Source organism: Nipponia nippon, unplaced genomic scaffold, assembly GCF_047370975.1.
Source record: "Nipponia nippon isolate SJK-2023a ecotype South Korea unplaced genomic scaffold, ASM4737097v1 scaffold_16, whole genome shotgun sequence".
NCBI lineage: Eukaryota > Metazoa > Chordata > Aves > Pelecaniformes > Threskiornithidae > Nipponia > Nipponia nippon.
In genome coordinates this window covers 10796880-10810012 of record NW_028262332.1, presented here as the reverse complement: position 1 = coordinate 10810012, position 13133 = coordinate 10796880, and the positions used below count along the sequence as shown (strand labels likewise).

At 42.7% G+C, this 13133-nt stretch overlaps 1 protein-coding gene across 2 annotated transcripts in view; it reads left to right on the top strand.

Moving 5' to 3' along the window:
• TTLL11 (tubulin tyrosine ligase like 11) overlaps window positions 1-12873 on the top strand; it is a 56714-nt gene extending 43841 nt beyond the window's left edge. Inside the window, exons 5-7 of one of the 2 annotated variants that reach the window (XM_087753444.1) lie at window positions 157-414; window positions 2821-2927; window positions 8610-12873. In XM_087753444.1, coding sequence (XP_087609570.1) covers window positions 157-414; window positions 2821-2927; window positions 8610-8899 — 655 coding nt within the window. In that variant the 3' untranslated portion in view covers window positions 8900-12873. The remainder of the gene's footprint in view (window positions 1-156; window positions 415-2820; window positions 2928-8609) is intronic. The other variant, XM_087753443.1, reaches the window with a different exon arrangement.
• The last annotated feature ends 260 nt before the right edge of the window (window positions 12874-13133 follow it).

The window sequence follows — 13133 nt, the reverse complement described above, 5'->3', positions numbered from 1 at the left end:
CTGCTTTAGGGAACCTTAGTATTTGTTCTTGATTGTTCTTTATTGTAAAGATCTCATAAAACAATGTTTTATAATTAAAAAGAATCCCGAAAGACAACATATTGAATCTTGTAAGACTAAGGTTAACATAAGATACAATTATTTTATGTGCTACAGGTGTCAGACTTTGGAGCCCGTGTCGGAAGCAAGCGAAGAGCTGTTGGACGCAGGACCGGCAGAGAGGCCGGAGCACGATGCCGGCCGAAGCCCAGAGGCTGGCCTCCCCTCCCTTTGCCTCAAGCAAGTGTTTCCCAAGTACGCGAAGCAGTTTAACTACTTGCGTCTTGTGGACAGGGTGGCTGCACTCTTTATCCGATTTCTTGGTGTAAAAGGGACGACAAAGTTGGGGCCAACAGGTTTCCGAACATTTATAAGGTAAGGTGAATTTCTTTAGGAGTTGCTTAAAGCATAGGGAAGAAGTTAGACGCTCCCGATCCTATGGGGTAGCACTGCTGTCCCCGTGCTTATCTTAAGTTTTGTTGAATAAAAGCAGGCCCTAGCAGTGGTATGCTTGTAGCTTGTAGGTTTGGTAATGCCTTCTAAAGAAACTTTTCCCCACAAGTCCCATGGAACCACTGTGGGTTTTTTTTATAAAATAGATATATTTTTATCATTCCAAGCTCCCAAAATACCTGACCTATGAAACTGTGGCTAGTAGGAACCTGGGTCTTTATTCTACAGCAGATCAGTGATACTTTGGGCGATGCTATTTGCAGTCTTAGTCAACATGTCACGTTCCTAGCAAGCGGCAGGAACACCATGGTGAGAACGCGCCAGCCGAAACTGGGTCACTTGAGCTCTGATTCTGCTGGCTGGGGGCACGGCCGCTGCCCGGGCCGCCGGAGGGGACTGCCACGTGCCAGTGGCTGATGCACTGGGCACCCAGGGTTTGCATTGTGAAATTGCAACTTGCAGTGGCAAGGAACTCAATTTATTTTTTCACATACTTCTTATTTGTGAGGCTTTTTCCATTGTTTTTTATGGATATATCTGTTCTAGTCATGGTAGAAATATCTCGTTTTCTGTCTTTCATTGACAATGACAAACGAAATAAGCAGCAGCAGATGTACTCTTAAAAATACAGACCCTGTTTCTATGCAGATGCATTTAGCATTCAGGAATGAATATAAACAATTTGATTTATACACATTATGATATATAGAAAATGACTGAAGGCATCTGCTCTATCCACAGACCAGTACAGGATTGTTTCCAGTTCTGTATTTTCTATTGTTTAGTCCAGCCTTAATTTGGCACTTGTCAGAGGAACGCAGAGTAAATGCCAACATTTTCTTTTAAGAATATTAAAATAAATTGCCATATCTCGGTGAAATAGTGTTTGCAGTTTCCTAACGCATGTTAAATTAAACTTTTTAATATTGGCAAATATTTTCTTTATTTTTTCCCAGAGGATCTATACCAACGCTATGGCCCTTTTCTGAAATGCTGTCATTACGACTCATTTCAGAACTAACGTCAGGTTTCCAAGACGTGTGCTGTGTCACTTTTCGAGAATAAAATGTTACACAAGTGTGATTTGGGGGGGGGGGGCAAGTGGTTGCAGAGACTATCCACTCAACTGTTAGCTAATCAAAATCTGTTCCCCTTCAATAATTCCTTCATTCTAAAAAATAACTGAAAGGGAAATGCCGAGCATGGCTCGAGTCCTTGCTTGGATGCTGCCTATGATTTTTTTGGGGACTATCTAGGCCAGATCTTAACTCTCTGTTTTAAGGGAGCTCTGCTTAGGCTACTAAAGAGTAAGAGTCTTCTAAATTATCTGGGGGTTTGGCTTTTGTTGTTTGGTTTTTGGTTTGTTTTGTGGGTTGTTTTTTTTTTTTTTCCTTTCTGGCTAGAAATTTTGGCCAGCGCTTTGGCATATGCACTAGTTCCAGCCAGGCTGCCAGACATCTGGAAATCCTGGACAGAAGGCCAGTTCTCATATACTGGTCAACACTGCAGGCTCAGACCACACAAGTGTCAGATCTCCCACATCTGCTTATCACCAAGTGCCCGAGCTGCATCCAGAGATGCTGCTGTTTTCCATGCAGTGTTCAGCAACGCCCAGGGTAAATCTGTTCAGTGTTCAGGCATGACGAAGTAATTCTGTGCCTGAAAGCTTTCCTCCAACCCTTTTCAAATAGGATCAAATCTAAGAGTATTTCTTTGTGCAAACTCTGCCTCACGTAGATAATCTGGGCAGATTTGTGTTGGCTTTCGCGATGTACCGGTTGATTCCATTCTGTTACGGTCTCAGAAAGAGTACTAGCAATAGCCTGGGAGAAAGCTGTGTGTAACAGTCAACTCGTATTTTTAATTGAAATATTCAGGGTTTTCTTCTTTTTTTTTTTCTGCTTTGTTGCAAAACCAAAATAAAGCAGTTAATCTGTCATCTGACCTGCTGCCTTTTTGTGGCTAGAGATTGACGTGAGATTGCACGTGCAAATCAGAGCCAGATGCATGCGTGGCAGCGGGCCGCTCCTCCTGCCCAGAGCTGCTTCTGGCAACGGCGGTGGGACTGGGTACATCCAGGAGATGTTCTGCATGTGACAAATTCAGGGCCTTCACCATTTCAGATATGTACGCTTAATGAGCAGTGGTTTGTTTGCTGTCTGCTGTATGTGTTTCATTAGACGAAGCCTGTTACAGCGGGTGTGTACATACGACATGGGTAAACTTTTCTCCCACTGTTCTCTCAGATGCCCTTGCAGAATTTTTCCTAACTCAGAAGTCTGGATGTAATCAGATATTTTTTTTCTTTATTTTATCTATTTTTAACAGAAACTGCAAACTGAGTAACAGCAATTTTTCAATGGCTTCTGTAGATATCTTATATATTGATATCACGAGAAGGTGGAACAGCATGGGAATCGACCACAAAGAATCAGGTAACACTATTGTGTATTTGAAGACTATGGAAGCTGCTTTTTTGTAGTTTTGGTAGCTCAAGCACACCTGAAACATTCGGTAAAAATAATGGGAACACGGCATGTCCATCTGAGGCATGTACATGTACACAAATTCTTCTGTTGTTAGTTCCATGGCAGTTTCCCTTATCTGTAGAACAGATTGGAACAAGTCTTCTGCAAGCCTCTCTTTATGGCTGCAATTTTGCATTCGTAATTCTTGTTGCTGTTTGCAGAGAAGCGTTTACAAACATCCCCCATGGAACCTCCAACTTAATTACAGTCTAAGAAGGTATGTCCCTATTAGAGTAGCTTACATGGTCTAGTAAAAACCAACCACACAAAAAGCTGTGCAGGAGGTAGAAATAAATATGCTTAGCTTCTCTTTTTGATTTAATTCTCTTCCCCGAAAAGGCTACTTTGGGGATGGGCAAAACTACCTGTATTACTTTTCCTTTCCCCGCCCAACAGTATACTCCCTTCTTTCATCTTCGCTGTCTTTGTGATAGGTACGGGAAGGAGAAGAGGTTTCTGCCCAAACTTGCACAGTGCTCGGCTGTTAAGCAGGCTCCTCCTAAGGCTGAGCAGCCGTGCGTTTTGCTACAAGCACCCCTCGCTGGCACTTGTGCTCCTGGTTGTTCATACAGGAGCGTCAGTCAGTGAAATCACTTTTAAACTTTTTTACATCCAACTTGGACTGTAATGCTCAGTGTAAGCGTGTACTCAGAATGGCTGGAAGGCTTTTATACGAAATTCATCTACCCCACCAAGGGTTCACTCGTCCTCTGACTGCTTGCCTTCAGCTTCACCTTCTGCAGGAGGGGCCGGGGCCGGGCGCCGGCGTGCCAGCCGGTGTCCGTCCCACCCAACGGCCTCTGGAGAAACACTGCACGTCAGTCACCCGAATTATTTACTCCTAACTTAGGAATATGCATTTAAATTGAAATACAGCACTTAAAGATGTTATCCAAGAACAGAGGCTCTGGGAAGTTGTTTGCTAAACAGCAGTAAGGATTTTCTACAGTTTTAAAGCCAAAAGGAAAATGTTTATTAAACTGCGTGATCTTACTCCCAGCTTCTTTGTGATTTACTGTGTTACCATCACATATCTTCTTGATAGTGCAGTTGAGTGGTTGCAAAAATGAATATAAATACTCTCTTATTACAGAGTTGCATCTAGATTGTTAAGCTATTACAAGAAATCCCTCACAATTTAATAAGCAGAGGGAGCATTCCATCCACGTCTTTGGTTTTCTGTTTAAAATTTGATTACATCGTTTGGTTATTTTTTTCTGGATTTATACATAAGCATGAAAATCAGTTTCATCTTCTGAAAAAAATAGATCTCTCTGTCCAGATCCCAACTGTATAAATCACATTGTTCAGGCCGAAGTTCCAAACTGTCTTCCGTTGGCCTGTACCCACGGTGGAGTTTGTCCACATTCACTTCTTGGGCTTATAAGACAGATTTTTCATAATTCCTTTCAAAGGAAAACAAACGAATTGAAATGTCAGTGTTTTCTTCTTTTGTGAGTTTGGGTCTTATTTTCTGCTCACACTAAAGGGCAGACGTTCTTCGATGTAATTACTTGCCCCACAGTGAGAAATGGCTATAATAGCTTCGGATCCGCACTGATAACCCTTGGAGCCCAGAGCCGACTTTGTACGTGCAGATCAGTGAGATAACTTTCTGATGTAAATATTTTCTGTGTTGAAGTTTAGAAAAGATTTCTCTCAACAAAAAAACTCTTCAAACCTCTTATTTCTAAATGTTTGAATATATAATTTTTTCCTAAGTGGTAGCACACTATTGCTGCAGCATTATAGATCATAGAATACCAGGTTGGAAGGGACCTCAAGGACCATCTGGTCCAACCTGTAAAGGACTTGGCAGTACCAGAGGCTGGAGGTAATGCAGGATGCTCCGTTTTCTGCTACTTAATACAAATTGCATTTGCATGTTTGCCTGAGGTTGCTAAAGAAAATTACTTGCTTGTGAGAATAGGTGATTACTGACCATCAACAATGGGTTCCTTCTGTTGACTATCTGATGGACTTAGGTTTTTAAAGCAAACATTTGCTGCATAAATATTTCTGAAATATTACGGAGGTGTTCATATAGTAGACATGACTAGGGCAGGGGAGCGTTGCACGAGGAGCCCAGATCTACTTCTAAAAATCCCTACTGTGCAGCCCAGCTATAATCTTCAGTCTTTGCTTTAAAACTGTGATGCGTTTTCAGTTTTAAGTCTTGTTATTTGTCCAAGGTCCCTATGTATGAGGCAAATATTTGTAAAAATAAATTTGTAAATGTTGGTCTTCAAGCATTTTTGCTTCAAACCATCACAGTCTGCATTCTGTTGTTGTCTTTTCCTGCGTTCTTAGGTTTGCCTGGGGGTGGGCACGAGGTTTCTGGGCTGTACAGCCTGAGAATCTGCCCTCTGCAAAAAGCGGGAGGTTAATAACAGCAATAGGGCGTTCAGTTCTGCGGTCGGAAGATGAGACACTGGAAGGTGCCAGAATATCGACATTCCTATTATGTGCTCAGCCTTATTAGTGAGAAGGAAGGTTTGCAGTTCTCAGTGAAATAATTCAGAACAAAGAGTGTTTCTCTGGCTAAAGAAATCGTATTTGCGTAAGGCGTTTTTAAAAGCTTCATGAGCGGCTGATCCATATATTTTAGATATCATTTTGAGGGGTGCTCGCAATGAGTTACTGAGTTTGTTATTGACATTTATGAAGAAAACTTACTGAAAATGAATAAACAGAAGAAAACCTCGTATAATTTGCTAGAGAAACAAACACCCAACCTAGCCTTCAGTAGTGAATTACCTCCCCATCTGCTTCGGTTACATTTTTAGATCTGAGACAGTCATCTATCAAATAGCAGAGTTTAGGGATTATTTTCTTGTTACATTAATGGCCTAAATACACCATTTAATAGATAACGTAATTTCTAAAATTGCTATGACATTTCTATAGGAACTTAAGTCTATAAATTTGGCAACTTTTCCATAGCTTCTGTAAAATGTTTAATAATTTCAATTGCGCTAATATTCCCATCTCAACAAGAAGAAGTTGTTCTGACATGATTTTTTTGGAGCCATTTATAGCAGGGGAACAGCAGCTGGACTATTCTGGAAGGTTTCATAGCACTGCTCCTCGTGGCTGTCAAGGAGGATTGTCAAGGTTCCGTTTCAGTCAGTGTGGGACAGAGAAATCCACCTCGCCGCCGCCGGTTAAACCAGCATGCTGGTCACAGCTGGTCACAGCTGCAGCTGGCATCTTCCCAGAAATTGGTTCAAAATATATTTTTATATAAGAAGCAGAACATGGACATCAGTGTATATAATCCTGCATCTTTTTTTAAAAATGCTAAAATAGAAGAATCAAAAGTCTCGAAGTTGAGACTGACTTTTTTACTTGTTATCCCACCCCCATCAAATACATCTGGAGTTCTCTCCTGCATAAACATCAAGAATCAGTGATACACATCACAATTTGTGAGAGTGTGGTCGGGCATGACAGCAGTACAATTATTTGTATATAACCTTTTTTTGAATATTTAAACTTGCTTCAGAAATGTTAACGAAGTTTTTATTTGTATGAAATAAGTAGTATTTTGTTTCGCTTGAACATCAGTATCCTATAATATCCTGTAGAGTCTGTGCAGATGAAGTCAGATAAGGCAAAAGGAGAACAAGCGAAGCAGACTGTTCCCATGGCTGACAGAAGGAATAAATCCAGGCCTAAGATTAGAAGGGAGAAAATGAAGGTACAGAGATAGAATGGTCCATTGTGTGTGAACTCCCGTACTACTTCAGGTAGGTTAGGGTCACCTTAGTTTCACAGGCCTGTAAAATTTGAGTATTTGCATTTAGCATTTCAGTGTGGGTGTAAGTTATTTATGTGGTGAGCTGATAGACTTTCACTAGCAAAAATAATAGACGTGCAAGTGAATCTTCAGGCTTTCAGAAGTGAAGAGATTTGTTGAGAGTTGCAATGAACCAGATGTTTTCTAGGTGTTAAAACACAAAACCCCAACCATTTCTGTTGGCTTTGCGTTTGGCCCACTTCCAGCTGTAACCGATACAGAAACTATTGCTGCTGTGGTAAAACAGCAGCTTCTAACTTTTTCCAGTTAATGCTTCAGATGAGTGTCACTTACGGGGGAGAAAGTGTGTGTGCTACCCAAGGTGCTTTCCCTGCCTGCAGCTCGCCGTGACTGATAAAATAATTTCCTGAGCTGGCAGCTGCTGCTTCCAGATAACCCAACAATTCCTTTGCAAGCCATTTTACAGCCAGGATCCTAAGCGACCCCAGCTGCAGTCTTAGTTGAGAGAAATCATGCTTCAGAATGTAATTGTAATATTTTGAAAAGGTCCCTTTCCTGCAGCATCAATAAGCCAACATTAAGTTAAAAAAACCAAACCTTTCAATATCTCATCCTAAAATAATCTTCTTAAGTGTATGTTCGAACTGGGAGAGCCGGTTACAGCACAAAGCAGCTATAACTGTGCCTTGTTGCTGGCATGCTGCAAAACCAATTGTGGCGTGGCTTCTTAATTAAGAATTAAAGTAGGTATTACTTCAAGGTCTTAAATACCATAATTAGCGTTAATGTGGAGCCCCTCTTTCCATTGGCTGTGGTAATGTGTTATTAGTAAGATGTGATCGACTGGCACCTGAAGAGTCTGTTTGCAGCGTGGGGCTTCTGCGGGGTACTTTTGTTTGTGGAGGGGCAGAGCAGAGAGTTTTATTACACCAGAGAAATTTTTTGGCACCGCACCACTTTCCCTTCGCACACACGTCAGCTGTTTTGTTTTTCATTCGGCTGAAACAAAACTCCCATTGTGGAGTTACTGGGAACGGCGGAAAAAATGGCCCCTTCGCCTTCAGAAGGGAGGCTGCGGATTCGTACCGAGCGCAGTCTCTGCGGAGGGAAAGCAACGCTTCGAATAAACTCCCTTCTGCGATAAGGTGATGCTTGGTAATGGGGTTATCTTCATAGTGCTACGGACTGAAATGCCGTACTGTTTCAGTAGTTCTACATTTGAACTTTTGTCCATCTCTAAAAACACAAGGTTTAAATGACCCAATTCAGTTGCCGATACAAACTTGTTTTTCTGTCCAGGTGGATTGTTTTCCTTGAAGCTCAGTGTGTTACTGTGTGTCTGATTTGGGTTTCAACTTAATATTTGAGGCAGCAGAAATCGAGGCTTCTGCTCGAAAAATTACATCAATTTAATTTTACAGTACCTTAAAATCGGTTGTTGCTGTACCAGCTTGGCTCTGGATGCCAGGCGCTGCTCAGGCCGGTGTCTGTAAAACCAGAAGTAGCCCCAGTGATGGAGGGTATCGCCCGTCTGTAACCCAGCCTGGCTTACCCTGTGCTGGCAGACTAAATGAGCTCATGTGCGTTTTATACACAAATAAAACCTTGTCTTTTGGTTTTTGAAGGACAGGCAATTTCTTTTCCTAGTGAGCATTCTAGATGGCTGCTGTTTAAATTAAAAGATGTTAACTAACACAACTGTATGTGTCCACACCCCACGCATACACATTTGACCTTGGTGCTAAAGAAATGAGATATTATGTTTAAAGAATGCTGTTTGCTAGAGAACACTGTGCTATGAATCTCCTGTGAACACCTTTTCCTTGCAGGAATGTGTTTGCAAGCCTTTGTCGAAGCTTTCTTCTGCCTGGCTCAGAAAAAATACAAGTCGCTCCCACTTCACGAGCAAGTGGCGTCGCTGATCGAGTTTTGTGAGTATCATCTGGCTGCCCTGGATGAAAAGCGCCTGGTTTGCGGCCGCGGGATCGTGGAGCGCCGAAGTGCAGTAGTTCCTTGTCAGACAGACGGATTTCGCCTTACGCCAGCTGCACATACACCCCTCCTGAATCGCACGGCCGCGGCTAGTAAATTTGCAGATTATAGAAATCATCGCTATTAACGGTGCTAATTCACCAGGACAGAACTGAGAATTAATCCTCAGATACGTACGTGTACTGCAGGAGGAGAGACAGACTCTTGAATTCCTTCATCTGGTAGTCTCAATTATTTATTTCAGCTTTTTTTATTTACGCTCTTCAAAAAGTCTACTGCAAGCTCCCATTCTCAAATAATGATCCTGGCGGCGGCTATTTATTTACCTCTCCGTTGGACCTACAGTACACCTCAGATGACAAACTGTGCTTTCATCCTGAGTGTAAAGAAAAGCACCGGTGAAGACAAGGACCAAAACACAGGGGGATGATAACCAGCATCATGGGATGGGCTGCACCGATCGAGAGGCATGCTCATATCGAAGGAATTACGTTTGTACGCACTGGATGTATCGTGGAAACCGAGTAAGGGGAGCTGCAGTCCCAAATACCCATTGTGGACTTTGGAAAACTGAAACTTGGAATTACGTTTGTGGTCAGATTTCAGGCTTTGACCCTCTTCTTTCCGTGGCTTGGACTGTACGTGTTGGAATCAATACAGATTTGGTCATTGTCTATGTACTTATTTTTTAAAATCAGTCTTAAAACACTGAAATCATATTTTGGCTTCTACTTCTTTGTACATGTCGTTGCCATGACAAGTACTGTTAATCTTTTAAAGAAAAACTAAAGGTGTTTATCCTTTTGCTTCCACAGAACCAATAAGCTCACACTTATTCACAGAAAAAATTTACTGCATTAAGTCAAATTTGGTGAATCAAGTGGTGATTTTGTCTGCAGGTACTAAGCGCCGCTTCTGCAAAAAGCTTTACAGTGTAAAGGCCTAAGAGTTCATTTAAATTCCAGTGAAACCAATCCTGTCACTGACTTTAGGCTGAACTAATTGTATTCTAGGTTTGCTCATTTTTTGCCTTTTGCGCGTTTGCTACCCTATTTGGACCTGCAGTAACATCTAGAGCAGATTTTTTTTGTCTTTGGATATGTTCTTCATTTTTTCCCGTAAATAACAGTATAACTCTGTACAAATTAGGTCTATATTATTTAACAGGACATTTTGTCAAGAATGCTGGGCTATACCGCTGGAGTTGTACAGGGGAGTCTTTATTTTTCGAGAAATGAACCATGACTTCCATAACCACAGTCTTCTTGCAGGGGCCTAGGCCGAACATGAGACTGGCTGAAAGGACACGGAAAAACTTGGACCTTCAGGGCTGTACAGTCAAATTCTTTTTGGACCCATATTATATTACAATGATGTATGTCTACATCTGAATTTGATTTTCCTCCTTTGTTCTGTTCTTTAATGTTAACGAATCTACTTATGTTCTAGTGTTCCTCATACTGTCACAAATCGCAAGGCTGTAAGGTGGCACAGCATCTGGGCATTTCGCTTTGGACTGGAGAAAATTACCCGAGCTCGATATCTGCGTGGTCCCGTGGCTGGCGTATCCGAAATGTGACCTTCGGGAGGCACGCTGCCCGTGCAGAGGGAGTCCGCCCATTTAATGTCATGGGCTAAAGGCACACACGGTATTGAGTGAGTTTTTACTTCAGGAAAAGTTTAGTGTTTCTTTTCCTGACGTTAGTTTTAAGCAGCACGCGTTTTCCCTAAGTGGCAATCAATCAGCAGCATGGCAATGCAATGCAGAAGTCAAGCTGAGCCCACAAGAAACGCATACCTAGCATGTGCTAATACCAGGTGTGGGCATCTCTTCTTCTCTTTGTCTTTTTCTGTAACACCACTAAGAGTAGTAGTAGATGATCTCTTTTAGTTCAACGGCTAGACTGTTTGAAATTTTACGTATTGTACATAAGAGGACAGTTGTAGCCTAACGCCACCGCCCTCAGCCTTGTTTCAGTTTCATGAAGATTATTGCAGTATGAAGATAAAATGCCAGGCTCCAAGGTCTGGCATCTGTCAGAACAAATGAAGCTGATAGGGTCATTTTTTTCACACTTTCATTGTAATATATTTGAAGACATTCACAAGTTGAAAAATGGTTACTTCTCATTTTGTGACATCTGACATTTGTCTTGCGATTGGCAGTGTGTTACTAGAAAATAGCTTACAGTTTCTCTCATCTTGTGATTGATGTCCTGTAAAGACAGAGTTATAGAAGAGTCGGATTTGAAATGCTACAACTGCGAATGCCTCTCCTTGCAGCTTTCAAGTAGTACAATCTATGGCTTAAAATATCCAGGTTTTGCTATTGTATAAGCTCCCTGATATCAGTGGAATAAATTAACTATTGTACATAATGAACACTGGTAAGATCTCTCTCTGTTTCGGAGATCTTCATATTCTCTGGATCTAATACAGATTTTTATAGCCTGTGCGTACCCGGGCTGGTGCAGTATGCCCTGTTTATCTCCCGCTTTAAATATGAAGGGTCCCTTATAGAATAGTCAAAACATTCCGTTATCTGCCTCCAGTAATCCAGTGTTCATGTATTTATATAATTGGAAAATTGAATGCCATATTATTCTCAGGGGGAGGAGGGAGATAAAACAGGAGGGTACTTTAGGGACTTAATGACAAAGTCACATTTCTCTTCCCTGCCATCTAATGCAATTTCCTCTGAATATTATTTAGCACCCAAAGCAATTTCACATAGCCTTTAAGTTACCAGTCTGTGCACGTGCAAAAAAATGACCAGAGACACTTTCTTCAGAATATGAATGCTAACGCACTGATAATCTGTTAATCCTGAGGTACCTTTCTGGCAGAAGAAACAATGCATGAAAGGTAGTAGGCGATGGTCTTTTCATAGTACTTTTCTATACATCCTTTTCAGAGAAGAATACAGCACTCAGTATTCCATTTATGACATATATGATATGAACATTGCCTATCAGTGAAATCTTTCTCGTTATCGGACACACTGGGTCTGGTATTCCTCACTGGGTATCAGTCAGAATAAAACACTTCAACATCTAAGGAAGATTTGAGGCAAGTGAGGCCAGAATTTCAGTCCAGGCATCCCCCTTCCCTGCAGGCTTGTATCTAGCCCAAATGTGCCTAAACTCGGCAACTCCTCCTTCAATTTTGAGTTCTTTCTCTGCACAGAGCTGTTTGTAGGCTAAGCCACTTGAAATTTGTCTTCTGCCTAATCTGGATTGGGCTCTTGAAACTTAATTGCCCTCTGCCCAAATGCCCAACGCCCCCCATTACAGCCGTATGCTTTGGGAACGTTTAACGTACACCAAGGGGGTCACTTCACTTGCCACACGCGTGTGGCTATGTTTAGAGCACAGCTGGAAAGGGAGGCACTCAGCTGATGACACAGTTAATGCCCAGGTGAGGGACCCAAGTCCCCCTGCTTCAGTGTGAGTCCTCTCAGCTGGAGCTCGCAACCCTGTGCCCTGCAGGTGACTCCTCTTTACTGGCGTTAGCCCCCTGGTTGCATTAGTCCTGGGTTCAGCCTGGCCCCAGGAGGTCAAAGCATCCTTCCCAGAGACGGGCGACAGCAGTTTGGAAACCCTGGTGCTGAGGCAGGATCTACTCCTCCTCCCGCCCGAGCCTCGCGCCGTTCGCTGAGCAGGGTAGGTGCATATTCTTGTACTCTGGGTGCTCGAGTTGGCAGGGGCTGGAGCCTCCGTGGTGATTTTGGGGGTTGATGAGGGCGTTGCTCCTGCGCTGCTGGCTGTGGGAGCCCCCCGGGGCTAGGCTGGGGCTGTAGGAAGAGCTGCGCAGGAGGAGCTGCACCTCCGTACCTGGGTGCCTCCGCTCTGTAGCACTTGCTTACTACGGCATGAGCCATGAATGACTTTTTTGTAGTCACCGTCACAGCTCCTCCTTTCCAGCCAGCACTGTGTCTGCCCTTATTCTGATCTCACTCCGATGGACAGTGGCAATCTGTTTCTAAATATTGCCCCGTTCCCTCTAATTTGTTTTCTTGTCCATCATGTTTTGCTGTGTTTCCTCCTAATTCCACAGTTTTGCTTCTCAGCTTGCCTAATAAACTGATGTGGTCAATTTGGCTGAATCCATTAGTTCAGCTTCCTATGTTGCTGTACAACCGTTTCTGGAAGATGTGTGTCTTTATTTCGAAGGTGAATCTACCCTGCGTTGTCTCTTTGAGGTGTTACCATGCATCAAGCTTTGCTGAGTCGATGCATCCATTCGAGCTTCTCTGTGTGCGTGGTTAGAGGATTGATCTCTGCAGCTTTGTTGGGGGTGCTGGCCCTCCAGTCCCTCTCCTCCCAGTCCCACTGCCGTGGATGTTGTGGTTTCCAGTGCGT